Source organism: Paramormyrops kingsleyae, chromosome 9 (genome assembly GCF_048594095.1).
Source record: "Paramormyrops kingsleyae isolate MSU_618 chromosome 9, PKINGS_0.4, whole genome shotgun sequence".
NCBI lineage: Eukaryota > Metazoa > Chordata > Actinopteri > Osteoglossiformes > Mormyridae > Paramormyrops > Paramormyrops kingsleyae.
Window position 1 is genome coordinate 29,021,869 of NC_132805.1, and position 15,025 is coordinate 29,036,893.

General features: G+C 44.2%; 1 protein-coding gene across 1 annotated transcript; it reads right to left on the reverse strand.

The window, feature by feature from the left end:
• Nucleotides 1-6,301: 6,301 nt before the first annotated feature.
• Nucleotides 6,302-10,326, reverse strand: scrt1b (scratch family zinc finger 1b). The gene is made up of 2 exons (XM_023812401.2): nucleotides 9,618-10,326; nucleotides 6,302-8,689 (listed from the first exon to the last, which is right to left on the reverse strand). Exons 1-2 carry the CDS (start codon nucleotides 9,730-9,732, stop codon nucleotides 7,965-7,967), a joined length of 840 nt encoding a protein of 279 aa, XP_023668169.1. The 5' UTR covers nucleotides 9,733-10,326; the 3' UTR covers nucleotides 6,302-7,964.
• Nucleotides 10,327-15,025: the final 4,699 nt, after the last annotated feature.

The following is a 15,025-nucleotide window of genomic DNA, read 5'->3' on the forward strand; positions in this document are numbered from 1 at the left end:
GTAGATGTAAAGCCTTTGACAAAAAAACGGTGAGTCATCAGAGTTCAGCTTTCGTAACTTCTGAATAAATCCTGCCGAGTTTACCATCTGAAGGTCAAAAAGCGCGCACGCCATCCTCTCCGGAGTGCCGCACCGGCCGCCCGGTCTGGGGAGGCTCCCTTAAATGCAACACTAGGTCCTCTTATTGTACCCTTTAAAAAAGCGGCATTCCTGAGACCCTCCCCCCCCGCCCCCCAGAGCACCCGATGCCGACCCCCCGGCTTGGATGGGGGTCTGCGTGTCTGTCTGTACGGGTAACACGATGCCCCCTGCTTTCCCCTTCAGGGAGCGCTGCTGAATCGATCGCAGCAGAAAGTGCTGAAGCGGCATCACGGCAGTTCCGACCGACGCAGCCCAGTGAGTCACTGGAGCTGAAAACATGAACAGGACTGCTGACTTCTGAAACAAGACAAACACTCAGGAACGCTGCCCGGGAGCGGCGCTTTTCACATCAGCCTCATTGGCGGCTCTCCCCTCCTCCTCCTCCGCGGCCGCCGCCACCGCCGCCGCCGCCGCTGCTGCATTCCCACCGCAGTGCTCCGGCCACCGCTTAAAAACACGCTATGAATAGCATCCGTATCAGATGCGCAGAAATTCACGGCAAAGCCCAGGGGGCAGAAATGTACTACGCTAAAGTGAGCGTACCGAGCATTATCGTTTAGCACAAATGTGACCTCTTCTTTTTGTCTTTCTTTTTCTTTTTTTGCAAACCTGTCGTCCCTCTCTAATAAAACTGATTTGTTTATATTTTGATTTATTTTTTCGCCACTTTAAAACATTTGTTAGGAACACTGAATCGTACACAAGACAAAACGAGCCGCACTCTTTCTATATATATAACTGCATTATTAATTGTGTGTGTCTCAAGTGCTGAAAGTTATAGACACGTTTGCCAATAAATATTGTGCGATTCTGAGGAAGAAAAAAAAATGCTTTGGAACTATCATTTGACAAAAATCCCACACAGTTTTGTGTACCTGCTTTTCGTATGGCTTGGTTAAAAGAATTTTCAGAGCACCTGAGTGGAAGATTTGTGGAAGCCCAGGAAGGATTAGTGAGGGCATCTAACAAGTGTAACAGTGTTACATGGAAAGAGGGCAGACATCAGGTGTAAAGTGGTGTAAACTGGGGCTGTTTCCGAGGTCGGACACTGCAGTGATGAGCACCATGGACGGATAACAGCATTCAAACCATCATCGTGGATCCTGTGCTGGACTCTGCCATCACATCATCCTGTCTTTAGGGTTGTCCGTGACATTAAGTGTATAGCTCTCATGGTAAGATGGTAACATTCTAAAAACACACGGACAAAAAAGATTTACCTTAGATAAGCGAGGTGTAGTTTACTTGGGCAACAATATTTATGGTACGTTCCAAAATTACTCACAATCGGTGTTTGTGTGATGCGGATTCAGAATGTCAGCAAATTGCATAATGAAAATGCAAAGTGACAGATGAAGATGAGAGACCCCTGTGTTCATGATATACCATGCTTAAATCGCAGTGATGAGTCGAAGGTTACCTTTGTCAATGGTGATAAATCCCTGTAGCTGATGGGGATTTAGGGATGGAGAATCAGAAATATAATCACGCATAAAAGGAGTCGTCAACACACCCTATGTCATAATACAAGTTTGTGTTCAAACCCCCTGAGTGTGACCCCTGTATAGAGTCCCTCCCTCTGTGGTACCCCCCCCCCCGAGCTTCTTTGGGTCTCCTGAAGACGCCCACATCTGCTCTTCTTCACCCAGGGTCATCAGGACAAAGAGGCAGCTTGTGGGCAGGCTGGCTAAACGATGCCAGAGTGGGCAGACAATCCCGGTTCGTTATGTAATGTTTATCATGGGGATGGCGATGAGACTCATGACCAAATCCCCTGCTGCAGAGGAGACGGTCTGTTTAAGCCTGTTTGGGCATGGCAGAACGATGCCACTGTGCTACACGAAATAACAAACAGTGCCGGAAGAGGCGGCTCGGGTCCAATTTTTAACACCTTTTTGAAAAGCCTGGTTGCACAACAGCAAAACAGGGCAGAGACTTGGTACATGCTGTCATCCATCAACTGCTGTTTCGGTGCATGGCTACATGCTGTCGCTTTGCTGCTGCATTTCCATTTTCAGCGCAGGTCATGTTATTTTTGGTTCTGCATGCGTTGTGGAAGCCATTTGCTTACTCTACATATCTAAACGTTTACAATGCTGATTTTTTTTTGGAGGTGAGAGATCATTTATGGAAAGAAGACTGGCATACAGACTAGCTGATCGAAGGCTTCCGACGCTACAACTACGTCGATTTGTACCCTGTCATCTCGTGTTTCGGTTTGTTAGTTTGTCACACTGAGCGCTGAGAAAATTGCTGCTGAATGCAAGTGTCCCTCCAGCAGCCTATAAATTCGCTGCAGCTGCTCACAATCAGTTGTTATAGCTACACATTTGTTATGCTTGGTCTCTTTTAGATTATAGGCCTTGTTCTCATTGAATATGAATTATATTCAGAACTCTAGTGTATGAAAATTTGGGGCAAAAGTAAAAGAAACTTGTACACTCTAAGCATGGTTGTATATCAGAGAAAGGTCGAGCCACATATGGTGAAAGGAATAATCTGGGTAAAATCATGAAACTATACGCTGGCCGTAAATCATTTTTATTGAGTGTACATGTCATTCAGAAAAAAAATGTAATAGCCAGTTGCTAACAACTGTAGTGACAGAAAATGAACCATGTATGTCAGTTGATCAATAAAATCTTTTAATTTAATTGATGTTAATATCATAATTTAAGAACTATTTGACATGTGAGTGACCATTTAAACTGAAGCATCATGTTGAACAAGAAAATCAGAAAACGTAATAATCACCCAATCGCATGCGGGAAAAATGCATACAAATACTTGTAGATGTGTATGATTTTAATTGTAAAGACTTAAATGCCGCAGAATCCTGACTTTGCAGATTTTCAGTCACGCACGATGCCCACAAACAGCTGATTCACCCAGCTTGCAGTGCAGAAGTGGCAAACGATTATTACACACACAAATACAAGAATGATCCTAGCTAAAAAATACTCACTCTGCTGTAGGAAACAGTGAATTATTAAGGCTAGGTGTATTGTCCTTGTCTGGTTTATGTAGGCTGACAGGCTGATTTTACAGGCATCAAGCAAAGCGGGCCACTTTGTAACTGGATCCTCATCATTGTCATCGTCAGTCTACCATTCTCCTGGTGGGGGGGGGGGGGTCGGCTGTACGGCTGTAACAGTGTCAGCAGACATGAATTTACATGACAAAGCAGCATATATGAGTTATACATCTTTTTTAAAAGTTCGTTCACGATTTTGTTTTAAAAAGTGCACAAGGCGTGGTTTTTGACGTTACGGTGCGCAGCCAGTGTCGTGCGTTACTATTGCGGGAAATTACAAAAAAATTAGCATGAAATAACCATTTACCACGGTGAGTGAGAACTTCCCATCTCCTCCAGCGTGTTATGACTCAGCCAGGCTCTCTGACTTATTACACATTCCTGTCCTCCGGGCCGACGCTCAAACAATGTCTATGCTTCTTTGAAATATCTCTGTCGGATGGTATCTGTCTCCTGTTGCTTGAAACGAGAGACATGCCGGATTAGCGCTGCTTAAGAGGTTAATAGTGATTTTAATTATTGACGTGCGCAATAAGCTGCAATAGATGCAGGATGCTGCTGCCTTTGGGCACAGAAGTAGCTGCTGAAAGTGAGCTACTCAGCAAGGCTGCTCAGCTGCTTATTGTTTCAGCTGATCGGGTGGGGGGGGGGGGGGGGGGGGTGTGTGGGGGGGGTAGTAGCTGTGCTACCTTGCAAGCTGCTTCTGCTGCATGTTATCCAAACTGGGTCATCAGTCCCGCCCCGCACTCTCGAAGCGCTTTCTGCCTGCGTCTGCGCTGAGCTGCAGTGCTCCCGGCCTTCCCCTGCGCTTCCTGCGGATCGTCGATTCCCCCGTGAAATGCGACGGGCGATCTGCGTCGTCAGGGAGAAGATGGAGAATTTCATCGTGCCTGATGAGACCTGAAACTCCCCGTTCCCCAGCACCTGAAAGCGAGCGCCACTCACACCGTGTTTTTTATATCTTTAGGCTTTTATACCTTTCGTGCAGCTCGACTTCTGCCTTCACCGGGCTGGAAATTAAGAATCATTTCGGCTGGGGGCTCAATGTCTGAAAGCACCAGCGACACTGCTGTACATTGATTTTTAAATTCTCAATTAGTAGCTAGGCTGTGTCTTTAGAGAGATGGATTTCAATAGCAATAGAAAACGCTTAAGAGCTCATTGGCGTCTAGGTACGCTGCTACAGACGGCCATTGCCTGGCAGGGGAAAATGATTGTGTTTATAGCCTGGCTGGCTAACTTAGAGCAGGGAGCTGTGTTCTAGGTGACACTGGCACCGTCGATAAATTTATCCCCAAATCTAAGCAACATTTCCAAAGAAGCTGTCCCATAAAGGGAACCAGAAATATGTAAAGTGAAACAAGCAGGGCCAATCGCAGAACTCTCTGGGGTTAATTGGTTTCTGCTAATGGTAGCCGGGAGCGCCGTCCCAAACCCGTGCCCAACAGGTGGGGCTGCTCATCACAGGGCTTGCGATGTCAAAGGTTGGGCCGAGGGGAGCCTACAGTACGTGTCTGTGATTAGACAGCCGCAAGTATGCCCCCCCCCCCGTAATTCCAGTGATCCTGCTCTGCTGAAGCACAAACTGGGACAGGGAGAGAAGCAGTCCTTCATCTGTGTGACATCACAGGAGCAGAGAGCACGGAGAGGCCTCCAGCGTTAGCGGGAAGCACCCGAACTTAAACCGCTCTGACTGGCATGTAAACGCAGAAAGATCAATGCGCACAGCCCCCTCCCGCCCCACCTCGCCTTATCCGACTCCTGTTAAGTAATGAATTCTGCTGACACAGTCCTGCTAACACAATTACCCAAAGCTCTGGAGACAAAGCAAGCAGAGGTTTCTCCCTGTAGCAGACAGCAATATCGCAGGAAGCTGACGACTCTGAGAAAACATAATTTATGGAAGTGGGAACTCAGGGGTGATGAATCTGGGACATCAGGCTTATTGAAAAAGGTCACGCTGAGGTGACAGACTGTCAGAAAGCCTCACATTCGCCGTGCAAAAGGGGGAACCTCCCCGCCCCCATGTGTGCTGGAGTACCAGGGTGTCATAAAGCACACCGCCCTGTCTATAGGGGGAACCCCCTCTCCCCCCAGTGTCATATGAAGAGGCATAAGGATGCTGTCACCTCATGGCATAGACGCAACAATAAAGCGCAAGCATCAACTCACACCCAACACAAACCAGAGTGTCAGACATCATTTGAAGGTTGTTAGAATGGTGAGGCTGACTCGATACCATCGATGTCTGGGACACTCATACAGAGGTGCCATTTTCCTTCTCATTAGGTATCATTTTGGGAAATAACAGGCTGCATTCTCGTCGAGAGGAATATACAAGGGATCGTAACCACGCAGCATCCCGTGACCTTCTGACATCCCTCACGTGACCTTATTCGCAGATGTTCATCCCATCACATTTCACTCATATAGCAGACTCTTTTATTGAAAGTGACTTTTAATTGGCAGAGTCTCCCTCGCAAGTGGGGGGGTTATGGGTCTTTCTCAGGGACCCAACGGTGAGATCACTCCACCAACCCTGGGATTTGAACTAGCGACCTTCTGATTAAGGGCACGGCCTCCCACGGAGCCACGTACCGGTTAAGCATCGCACGGTAGCGTAACTGCTGTGAGGAGAAGAACTGTGACATCAGGAGCGTGGCGCACGCACGGGCATTTCAACCTGGTAAAACCTGTTGTTTATATTCTTCCATTTAAAGAAAAAAGAAAATCAAAAGAAAATGTGATAAGCATCCCAAAGCTCAGTGTCGAGTCCTGTTAGCTCTGAAGCTACAACCATGTTAACGGTTGATCACTGATCCATGGAGAGCTGCAGAAGTTACTCATCAAGCCACTGGGGTCAGTCTGAACAGCCCATATTCTTCTCAGAAGCAACTGGGACCATTAAATAACTATCATCTTGGAAAACTAATTACACCTCACCAAATTTAGCTAAGCGTCTTGAAACATGCTGTCCATGTTCGCTATTAGCACAAATAGTCATCTTGCTTGGAGATTTAATAGGTTTGACATTAACTTGCAACTGGTTTAAATCAAACGACCAGATCACACCCTCCACCCCCCAGGAAAAGAAAAAAAACATAATGACACAATATCCTCGTGGTATTAAAGCTTGGTATTCCGTGATACATTTATTTTGACTATACAGATCTCATTGAAAGGCATAAGGAAGGAAAGGAGATGGCGATGAGGAAGCCTGCACTTGTAGATGCTCATCCCCTCTGCTTAGGGAAGTGGGTTCAATGCATCTTACCCAAGTCTGACTGCTACAATTGCCGCATGTACTGAGGATTTCCATGCAGTGTCGGCATGCCTCGTCCTTTGAAAAATTGCAGTTTGCAATAACATACACTGTACACTAAGCAGTACAAAGAAAGAATGACCATGGAGTCTTTATTTATTCTTTATTATGAAGTGCAACAGAATCCCCAGTGTCATTGTGCTTACACCATTGAATACTGGCTCAAAACTCTGCAGGAAATGTTTGTACCCCAGAAAGAAGACACCTCGATTCTCCGCAGGTACAGTAAAAATGCTAAATTCCAAAGGATTCCTTACAAGCATTTTGCAATTAACATTTATTTAATTTTTATTCTTGATACAAAAACAGAGGTCAAGCTATCAAGTTCCTTCTACCTGAATCTATAGGGTTTTGTGCTACTTTTAAAGTTGGAAGTATATTCTAAGTGCTTTTAAGCAAACCTTAGGGGACCCTCCACGTGGCTAAAACAAGGCATCTTTTCTCACAATCGGATTACAGTGCAACATGTCTGGTTCGAGAGTAGCTCTCATTGCTGCGATTATGTCCTTTCTGAGTGACGTTATTATCGCCTGAGCGCCCATATTGTTGCCTCAGTGGGGTTTTCTCAGATCTGGAGAAACTGAATTGCTTGGAGCTGATTGCTCAGCACTAGAAGCCTACATCCTAAAGCTACTTTAAACAAGAGGCAGGCAGTGCATATCCATATACCAAAGGAAGATTCTCTTTTCATGTTTAATTGGTGATTTCCTAACACTACATTGGCATTTTCCCTGATATTGTCTTTGTGTGATTAATAAGAATACTGGATTAAACCATACCTGATTTTTAAAAGTGTTATTATAGATACTATTTTTTAATTTTTAAAAAGTACCATGCATTAAGTATTTATTGCTGTGTAGTTCCTTGTGAGTCTTCCAAGAAATATTGCCCACTGATTCTATCTAGGTTTTGGCAAAATCAAAAGCTTCATAAGATTGGCATAGATTATTATTATTATTTTTTTTTTGCATGCAATAACTTTAAAAAGGTATTAACTGAATAAAAGAAAGGAATTGTTTAAAAAGTGACAAAAGCTTTGGCATTTTAATGGTGAGGGCTTAGCGAAATGATAAAGTGCAAATGAAGATCTGATATGGTTTGACAAAAAACAATGGGCAAATAAATAAACAAACAAATAAGTAAATAAATTGATAAATAAATAGCTTTACCTTGATGATGAATGCTGTGTGGTCACTGGCAGCAGTACAATATTATCCGATAATAAAAAAGTTTGACCTTTGTGAGAAATAGACATTTTTATAGTCTTCCAACAAAATTAATAATATTTAAGTTCTAAAGATTGTATTATAGAGACCCCTTGGAGAAAAAGTTAGTTTCCTGTAGTTACATGCAAAACGGTTCCCTCAGTTCAAAGTTCATGACTGAAGAAATTGTGCTATCATCAGGTTTCACAGAAAACAAAAAAATGAATGAGAAATAAGGTTCTGTATGTTTTTAGTGAGGGAGTCATGCTTCGAGTGGACTCAGAGGCGAGAAGGAGCCTTTGAAACACGCCGACTCGTAGTGCTTGTTCAGGTAGGACTTGAGGGCGAAGGTCTTGTTGCATCGTTTGCATTTGAAGTGCTTGAAGGCGGAGTGCGTCTGCATGTGCGCCCGCAGGTTGGAGCGGTCCGCGAACGCCTTTCCGCAGTGAGCGCATCCGAAGGGCTTCTCGCCCGTGTGTGAGCGCATGTGTCCCTGCAGCAGCCAGGGCCGGCTGAACGCCTTGCCGCAGATTTCACACTTGTGCTTGAGGTCGTGGGTCAGCAGGTGCATGGCCATGGCTGGCATGGAGACGTACACCTTGCCGCAAGTTGGGCACTTCTTGGCCATCTTGCTGTCGAGACTGCGGTGCGTCTGCTTGTGCCGGCTCAAGTTGGACGACGTGGCGTACGTCTTTCCACACTCGCTGCACGTGTGCCGCTGTACCGTCCGGGGGCTGCTGACGACTTTCCTGCGCGATCGGCCGTCCGTGATAAAGAAGGCGTCCACGGTGTAGCCTTCGCTGACGGCGGCATCGCCGTTGATGTAGCCCGACGTGATCTCTGACTGCGGGCTGTCGGGCTGGTCCGAGTCAGGCGCTCCGTAATCTCTGTGCATGCCGACGTAGAGGGGCTCAGGGGAGGGCACTTTAATGGCGCTGTCGCTGTCACCATCGTAAACAGACGGGGTGATGTAGTCGCTGATGTACCCTGGCACGCAGAAGGACAGGAGCGCCAGTCAGTTCCTCACATACGAAAGGGGTTAACTAAGTGGCTCACATCCCTACTTACTCTCCTGTGCAAAATGCATGATAACAAATTCTATTAACAGTCAAAGTAATCCTACAATCGACCTTTTTATACTTGTATAAACTGTTATCCTGTCTCAGGCAGCGTTATACGTACTTTAAGGACACAGAAAGGTCGAATGAAGTACCCCGTTACTTGTTGTAATCGGCATTCAGAAAATACTTTAAAGGGTTCATACATTACGAATCCATTAACTCTTCATAAATAAGGGCACACTGCACTAATAACTTTCTGGGTGGGATTTAACCGGAGACGTGAGAAGCACGTTTATTATCGCAACGCAATGAAATACGAGTAAGCCTTTGTGGCATTTACACGCGAAATTAACCCAGTGTTATTTGAATGTGCGACGTTTCTAGTAAAAATCAAGACTCACTGAAAATTGTATACATCAGAGAAGTACATTCACTGAGAGATCTTTAGCGGGTTTACGGTAGGTTCATTTGTAAATTTTAGAGAAGTTTACGGCTAACTCATGGTATTTATTTTAATAGTTGGAAGCAAATGTTATTTTGACTAAAAACGTACTAAAGAAGGCCAAACGGTACTGGTGAAATAGATTACATTGAAAAATAAATAAATAAAATGAAATGAGTCACCGTCTTATGATATAAGGTTTTATACAGGTAGTAATGCTCTGGGAATGACTGTTAACTGCGACTTGGCTGCTTAGGTAATGAACTTCCCACTAAAAACTAAAATATAAACGCATTAAGTATGACACGTCAAATGCAACACATTAACAGCTATGGTCAAATGGGCTGCATGCACCACAGTTGTCTGAAATCAAAATTTACAAATTAAGTAAGACATTTAAGCAGTGATTCACCTTTTTCGTGAAGACGCAGGCTGAGGTCGGTCCTGGATCTTCCATATGAGCTCACGATATCAGCAGATGAAAAATCATCCAGCTTCACCTTCTTCACCAGGAAAGACCTCGGCATGTTTTAATCCTGCACGAAGCGCTCCTTCGCTCTCGGCTCTTCTTCTTCTTCTTCTTCTTCTCCTCCTCCTCATGCACCGCTGTTAAAGGGGCTTCAACACCGAGTGGTCTCGGCGTGTCGTGGCTGAAATGCCAGCACAGGACCGGGGCGAAGCTGATCTGCTGTGGCGCGTCTCTCCGGGCGGCAGAAGCGCAACTTCAGCACCGGACAGCACCGAAAATCTCCAGACGGCACCGAAATCCTCCGGACGGCAACGGTCAGCACCCGACAGCTCTGGACAGCACCGGACAGCCCTGGACAGCACCGGACAGCGCCAGTACAGAACGGACAGCAACTGACAATCCTGGACAGTACCGGACAGCTCCCCCTCCGAGCCGCAGGTTCCCGCAGTGAGGCTCCGTGCCTCCGTTATGAAGCAGCACAGATATCGCTGTGTCACAGGCACTCTGGTCCCATGCAGGCTCCGCTTCACCGCTTCACATGCAGCCCGATGTGCTGATCGCTCCCATTTACGTAAGAAGCCACATTTAAAGAGCGCTGGCTTCCGGTCCCGGAGCGGCGCCTCCTCGCGTTTCTGCAGGCTGCTGATCAGCTGCGGGCTTTATAACAGGTTGGCCAGCGCAACCAAGCGCTCCCTTCAGTCCGGGCAGATCTCCGGCTGGAAATCATTTACTGATGCTGTTATTCGTCGCCCCCTATCACATTTATGACGAAGGGACCGTTATGCCCCTTTAGGACAAGAATGAAGGGATGTTTACTGTCATTTAGGAGCATATAAATGTAGGCTGCTCCATTATTATTATTATTATTATTATTATTATTATTATTATTATTACGTCGCGTTTAAATTTTCATAACAGATTTGACATACTATGAAGGCACCATCTAAAACAAACAACAAAAATACCTTTCTAAACTGAGAGGATGCTTTGTAGACAGTATCGATTGCCTAAGTAATGTAAAGTAATGCCGTTTATATAATGCTCCCATAATTGCTATCTGTGTAGCCATCTGTCATGTTAACGCTCGTCTTTTTTAACATAACCGACTTTTCAAATAACTTTCATTTAACCTAATTTTCTATGGCTTCAACACGTTTAAATGGCACAAGCCATTACATCGGCGTTTGAATGCCGTCTGAATTTCGCACATTATCCCGCTTTTTTCCTGTTACGGAAGACAGCTTAGGGAAGACGGATTATCAGAGCGTACGTTTCCAACATATTAATTAATTTGACCCATTTATATTATTTCCCATCGATTACAATTCACCAGTTCAGAAACTGAAATTGTATAGAGGAAAATCCGGCTTCCGAAAGTAATAATAATAATAATAATAATAAACATATGATCTCGTCTTTAATAGATTTAAAATACATGTTATAGACTTTTTTCCCCACATAGCTTACGACAACTCCATACATTCCGAAGGTGTGTTTGGGAAAACAAGTCTTGTTATTCAGGAACATTTGTATCTTCTAGTGTGCTGTCATCTGGAACCCAACGGGCGATTACTTTAGGAGAGACTCTAAGACAGTCAATTAAATTTTCCATTCATATGCAAGATGTAATGTGGACATAAATACCTGCGTACGCCGTTAACTGCACAATACACAAAGCATAAGATCTTTGAAACGTTATTTGAAAATGAATCACATAGGCCTATATTTAATACTTTGGAATTTTACTAGGCCTACATGAATCATATTTTTATACGATAATGTTTACTCCGATGGTTTGACGCCCCGTTCTGGAATGTTCCGTTCCTTACGACAGTTGTTTCCGCGGGTTTAGGTTCCGGAACCCCCAAACGGGCACAGGTCAAGCAGGTATGGAAAATGAATGAATGAATTTGATATTTATTCCTTAAAACAATTACATAACAACCACATTCAAAAGGTTAAAACCAGACCAAAACGTCTGAAATATTTCTATTTTTTGTTTTTTTTAATGAGGTAAGTATGAATTATCATGTAAACAGAGTAACAATGCTTTCAAGCCCATTTGTGAAGTAATCACAGGACTGATCGGCTGTCATGTGATACAGTATCACACCCAGCTCCAAAGCTATAAAATGAGTTAAGAATGATGCTGATTATATTGTTCAGGTTACATTATCAAACAATACAGACATCCAGCCTTGTACCAAAGGTATTTGCAAATTTGCCCAATAAACAAGTGAAAAATCATTAAACAAATGGAGTGATAAATCTGCAAATTTACATCAACCATACTGTATGCTGAAGGCCAAATGTACTTGGATAAATCGATGAATTGTGTTAATGTTTTTGTTGAATGGCACATCGACACTTTGTGGTCGAAATGATGATTTAACGGTGGACTGTGTCAGGCAGCTAAAAATCCTGGTAAAATGTGAGGTCAGGGTTTGTCACAGATAATTCAGTTTAGACTTTATTCACTGAATAAATCCTCTTATCTTCAGGCATGATACCTAAAGTAGATAAAGTGCTTCAGCAGAGTGCTCACAGTAAAAAAATAAATAAAAATAAAAGTGTTACTGCCTTCACTGGAGTTACAAAAATGACCAAAAACTTGAAATGAATTGCCATTTTCAGAATAATATTGGTTTTTAATGTTGCTGTATCTGTCCGCATATACATGCATACTTAACTGATTATGTTACAGACATACATTATAGGGACAAAACTTTTGGGACACACCTCTTGATCATTGAAATCTGGTGTTTCATTCAGATCCTTTGCCACTGGTGTATAAAATCAAGCACCTAGACATGCAGTCAAGTTTACAAACCCTTGTCAAAGAATGGCTTGTTCTGAAGAGCTCAGTGAATTAAAGCATGGTGCTGTCATAGGATGCCACCTTTGCAATGTCAGATCGTGAGATTTCTTCCCTGCTAGATATTCTGCAGTCAACTGTAAGTGGTATTATTGCAAAGTGGAAGCATTTAGGAACAACAGAAACCCAGCCACGTTGACTCAGCTCTGTTGACTCATTAACTGCAGAGTTCCAAACTTCCTCTGGCATTAACCGCAACACAAAAACTGTGCACCAGGAGCTTCATGGAATGGGCTTCCATGGCCGAGCAGCTGCATGCAAGCCTCACATCACCAAGCACAATGCCAAGCATTGGATGGAGTGGTCTAAAGCACACTGCCACTGAACTCTGGAACAGTGGAAACATGTTTTGTGGAGTGATGAATCAAGCTTCTCTGACTGACAGTCTGATGGAAAAGTCTGGGTTTGGCAGATACCAGGAGAACGTTACCTGCCTGACTGCATTGTGCCAGCTGTAAAGTTTGGTGGAGGAGGGATAATGGTATGGGGTTGTTTTTCAGGAGTTGGGTTAGTTCCAGTGAAGGGAATTCTTAATGCTTCAGCAAACCAAGACATTTTTGACAATTCTGTGCTTCCAACTTTGTGGGAGCAGTTTGGGGAAGGCCTTTTTCTGTTCCACCGCGACTGTGCCCCAGTGCGCAGAGCAAAGTCCAGACATGGTTGGGTGAGTTTGGTGTGGAAGAACTTGACTGACCCGCACAGACCCCTGGCCTAAACCCCATCAAACACCTTTGGGATGAGCTAGAATGGAGATTGTGAGCCAGGCCTTCACGTCCAATGTCACTGCCCGACCTCACTAATGCTCTTCTGGATGATTGGGCAAACATTCTCACAGACACACTCCAAAATCTTGTGGGAGGTCTCCCCAGAAGAGCAGCGGCTGTTATACCTGCAAAGGGGGGAGCAACTCCATTCTGATGCCTATGGATTTAGAATGTGATGTCATAAAAGTTCCTGTATGTGTAATGGCCTGGTGTCCCAATACTTTTGTCCATATAATGTGTATTATAATTTTAAAAAGTTCTTTTGGATATTTCTTGTCCCAGTGGCATTTGGTATTCACGTAAAGACAAAAACTAGATCATTCAACACACACACACACACACACACACACACGCACGCACGCACGCACGCACATGTAGGGTAAACATATCCTTATGGGGACCGCTCATTCATTTCAATGGGAAAAATGCTAACGCTAACTATGACATCCTTAACCCCCACCCTGCCCTAACCATAACCATAAGTAACCTAACAAAATACAAGAGTTTTTGCATTTTTAGTTTTTTCATAGCAGTCACCGATTTTTATAAAATAGAGTTTTCCCTTATGGGGACCAGGAAACCGGTCCCCATAAGGGAAAGTCTCTGCCCACCATGGCCGGAACAAAATATTTCTGAGGTCTTTTCTCAGCAAGCATGTGGGCACAGAAAAATGTCCCCAGTAATGATGACAGCAAGCTGAATAAGTCATTCTGCATTAATAAACAGCTGGATAAAATGTCTTACATATGAAACACAAACAAACACAAAAGGGGCATTTATGACTGACAGCTGAATCTACAGTGTTGTGGATACATCATCCATTAGAGTAATTCTGCCTCTATTCATCATTTCATTGTATTGCCACGTATACACTACATTGAGCAGGGGGACAGTCCCTCTCTCTGGCCTAAAACTTATGGCCTGGTGAGTTTCACAGGTTTTCCCTCATATTCTGTCTTACCTGCAGTATCTGACAACCAAATTGAGGGACTGTCAAAATTTCAGCACCAGAGAGCAAGCTGTCACTGCCATCATCAGCAGGCTGAAGGAAGCAGATGGTGAGGCAGCAATGTTCAAGACACAAGACAAAGTTTGCAAAAAATATGCAGCTGAGAGACAGAACAGGGTCAGAGGTCAGGTCAGGTCATGTCACTGATGTGATGCTGCCAGTGTAGCAAGCGGGTCTTGGGACAGTTTTCTTAACAATGGGTCTGGTTTCCCAAGCAGAACTGGGATCATGGGATCATTGTTACCTCACATCTGCACTCTCACAGGCTAGTTAGGCGAGAAAAACCAAGGGACACGACTGACAATTATGTACAATTCTGTCCATTTCTCTCCGCCTGATTTGTACCATGTGAGCTGATGAGAAAGGAAACGATTTAGGAAGTGTGGAGTCTCCCTGCTTGATGAATCAGCAGCCTGGATCTGGGTAATGGGACGCCTTGTGTCAGAAGATTTTATAATTGAGATTTTGCTATCGCTCTTGCTGATGTTGTACACCATGCTGAGAGCTGGATGCCGCATATAACTCAGCTCTTAGGAGAAGAATTTCCCCCTTAAATTACGATGATTGATTGGTGGTGTAATTAAGTCAAGCTGTTTCATTCTGGTATAGAAACATGAAGAATGCAAGGAGCATGTCTCTGGATACATTCACCCTTATTGATCGTTCAGCAGAAGTAAAAGTAGAGAATAAATAAATGGCCAGA